Source organism: Notothenia coriiceps, unplaced genomic scaffold (genome assembly GCF_000735185.1).
Source record: "Notothenia coriiceps isolate Sejong01 unplaced genomic scaffold, NC01 NC01_scaffold00030783, whole genome shotgun sequence".
NCBI lineage: Eukaryota > Metazoa > Chordata > Actinopteri > Perciformes > Nototheniidae > Notothenia > Notothenia coriiceps.
Window position 1 is genome coordinate 1 of NW_011363484.1, and position 3,609 is coordinate 3,609.

Consider the following 3,609-nt stretch of genomic DNA (forward strand, 5'->3'; position numbering starts at 1 on the left):
CCATGACATGATCCTCCTGCACACACACACACACACACACACACACACACACACACACACACACACACACACTCACCTACAAAGCTCTGTTTCTTGCTCTCCCACAGTGGAGCAGCTCTCACTCCGTTGGCCACCAGAGCAAAGAATGCCTTCTTCACCTGAAACAATAACAACAATAATAATAGAATGTGTTTGTAGTGATAAATAACAACAACAATAACAACAAATATAAATACATAATAATAATAATAATAATAATGGTAATACCTGCAGAGTGGTGTCGAAAACCACCAGTTTGGAGCTGGTGGGAATGATGTCGTAACATTTGTGACATTTCATGAAGCGCATGTAGATATCTCTCTCTGACGCTGTGAAGGAGAGAGGAGAAAGGAGACAGGAAGCAGGAGAGAGGAGACAGGAAGCAGGAGAGAGGAGACAGGAAGCAGGAGACAGGAGAGAGGAGACAGGAAGCAGGAGAGAGGAGACAGGAAGCAGGAGAGAGGAGACAGGAAGCAGGAGAGAGGAAGCAGGAGATAGGAGATAGGAGACAGGAGACATCGTTAAAATATAATTGAATGAGCTCAGTGTTGGAGTTAGACTGGATTTCGGGTGTGTGTGTGTGTGTGGGGGGGGGGAATGTATACTTTACAGGCATCGCGGAATGAATTGTTTATTATCTGCTGAAAATATGCTGAGGGGAGGAAACAAGGAGAGGAAACAAGAGGAGGAAGGAGGATGAAGAGGAGTGGAAACTAAACTGAGGGTGAGTTTGATCCTGGATTAAGTTTTTAAATAACGCTGGATTTATTTGTTTTGAGAGATTTTTTAAGTCTTTTTTTGAGTGTGATGTATTTAGTGTTAGTGAGTAGATAGAGTAAATAGAGTAAATAGTGTCTCACCGGCATCTTCGGGGTCCGACTGCTCCGCCATGCCGACCTCCACCTGCAGGAACAAGCAGATTGAAATATCTAAATATTGAAATGTAACGCCTCAGCTGGAGCTCCTGAGGGTCTGTCGGTTAGCGGGGATTACATGAAATAAGCTGGTTTGATATAACGGCATGTTTGGGCTTTAACAGCTGCTTTGATCCTGGTATGTTAATCATGGTATTTATACATTACTTAGTTACTGACAGCAGCCGATCATTAGAGGTACTGCAAGTAATACATCAACTAAATAACTCAAACAGATGCAAAACGACTGAATTAGAGGCAAACCAGCATACAAATATAGAAAGCTACTCAAATAGACGCAAAATTACAAAAAAATAGATGCAAAATCAACTTTAAAAATATGCAAAATTATCAAAATTAGATACATACCCCCACAAAAAGAAGCAAAACCACAAAAAAAATACACAATATAACGAAAAAAGATGCAAAACCAACCATAAAAGATGCAAAACACAACGAAATAGCTATAAATACCACTGGACAACTCGACTGCGCATGCGCTGTGGGGCTACATCCGGGTACTTTCTGTATCCAGCTCTGTTGCTACATCCATGGTTTAAAAAGGATGCTGAATGTGACGTCACCTACCTGACCGTTCATTAAAGCCTGTCTTTTGTCCTCGCGATGATTAACACTTCCAGATGTGTTTAGTAAACCCGGTTTAACGGCTCCATCTTGTTTCTACCGGAGGAGAGGAACCGATCTACCGGTTAACGGGACCACCGAGAGCAGCTAACAAGCTAACGGAGCTAACGATATGCACTTCCGGTACGGGGTTTCACAATAAAAGCGTGATGAGAATCTGAGATGAACTGAATACATGGATTTAGCTCATAATTTGTGTCTACATTGTTGTACGTAATTTTCGCTTTACTCTACTTTCACGATCGACGTATATCCTTATTTTGAAAGGACCATTTCCGATGTTGCTTTGTTTACCTTTGTTAACTTGATGCTGTTTCAGTGACAGCAACAACGGAAAGAGACGATTCAATCCGAGTTTAATAAAACATTTATCAGCTCACTTTGATTTAATGCAGATATTTGTGAATCAGCTAATTTATTAGATGACTGCTGAGTCACAGCGTCAGGAGAGAGGGGGTTTCAAACGGATACCAGAGAGGCCGAAGGATGCCAAAGGGACTCAAAAGGATACCAGGGAGGCCGGAGGATGCCAAAGGGACTCAAAAGGATACCAGAGAGGTCGGAGGATGCCAAAGGGACTCAAACCGACCCAGAAAGAGAGATAAATGACTAGAAATTATGCAAAAAACCCACCAAATGAGCAGCAAAACGAACAAAACTACTGAAAACTGTTTCAAAAACACCATATAAGCTGCAAAACAAAGAATAGAAGCAAACCAACATATAGGATAGAAAACCACTATAAATACAACGCTACTAAAAACAAATGCAAAACAGTCAGCTCAAATTCAATCACCACATCACTCCCGTCCTCCAGAACCTCCACTGGCTACCCGTCCGGCGGGAAATGTATACAGCACTTTAAAACCTACTGTAACATTACAGCAATACTGTAAATAGTGCTGTAATGTTACAGTAACTTTTGTTGTTACTGTACAATATTTCGGGGTGAAAATATCAGGAGCAAGAGGAGAGAACCGCTGTGACCTTTAACGGATTATTTAGATTTATAAACTTTATTATTGCCGGTTTTTTCCCCCTAAAAGTTCGTATTTTATTTCGAGATTGAGTTGCAGTATTATATGGCTAAACAGCTTCAACAGTCAGCGGACCAAATGGAGCAGAGAGATACAGANTAGGTTTAAACGTTATTATTGCTGGGTTTTTTTCCCTAAAAGTTCGTATTTTATTTCGAGATTGAGTAGCAGTATTATATGGCTAAACAGCTTCAACAGTCAGCGGACCAAATGGAGCAGAGAGATACAGAAGGTCCTCATCCGAATCGAGGAGGAATCCTCCAAAGATCTCTGCTGGTCATGATGGCTTCAACAAAGAAGAGGCTCTTTTCCTTTTGGCTGATGTAAGTGGAGTGAAACATTATGAACTCATGCAATGAAAATGTAATAATGTATGCCTTTCAAATATTACATTGTATTGTACATTAATTCCCCCACGACTGGGGTCTACAGTTCGGTGGACTAAGGATTGCACCACTGCTTTTTGCAGATGATGTGGTTCTGATGGCTTCATCGGTCTGCGACCTTCAGCACTCACTGGATCGGTTCGCAACCGAGTGTGAAGCGGCTGGGATGAGGATCAGCACCTCCAAATCTGAGGCCATGGTTCTCAGCAGGAAACCGATGGACTGTCCACTCCAAGTAGGGAATGAGTCCTTACCCCAAGTGAAGGAGTTCAAGTATCTCGGGGTCTTGTTCTCGAGTGAGGGAACAATGGAGCGTGAGATGGGTCGGAGAATCGGAGCAGCGGGAGCGGTACTGCAGTCGCTTTACCGCACCGTGTGACGAAAAGGGAGCTGAGCCAGAAGGCAAAGCTCTCTGTCTACCGCGCCATTTCCCTTCCTACCCTCACCTATGGTCATGAAGGATGGGTCATGACCGAAAGAACGAGATCGCGGGTACAAGCGGCCGAGATGGGTTTTCTCCGCAGGGTGGCTGGTGTCTCCCTTAGGGATAAGGTGAGAAGTTCGGTCATCCGGGAGGGACTCGGAGTT

At 43.1% G+C, this 3,609-nt stretch overlaps 1 protein-coding gene across 1 annotated transcript; it reads right to left on the reverse strand.

Moving 5' to 3' along the window:
- Positions 1 to 76: 76 nt before the first annotated feature.
- On the reverse strand, positions 77 to 1,694 carry LOC104959699 (5'-AMP-activated protein kinase subunit gamma-2-like; the record flags this gene model as incomplete). Its single annotated transcript, XM_010787602.1, has 4 exons — positions 1,542 to 1,694; positions 900 to 942; positions 268 to 368; positions 77 to 158 (listed from the first exon to the last, which is right to left on the reverse strand). Coding segments are annotated over exons 1-4 (238 nt in total), but the record flags the coding sequence as incomplete, so codon positions are not given.
- Between the last annotated feature and the right edge of the window lie 1,915 nt (positions 1,695 to 3,609).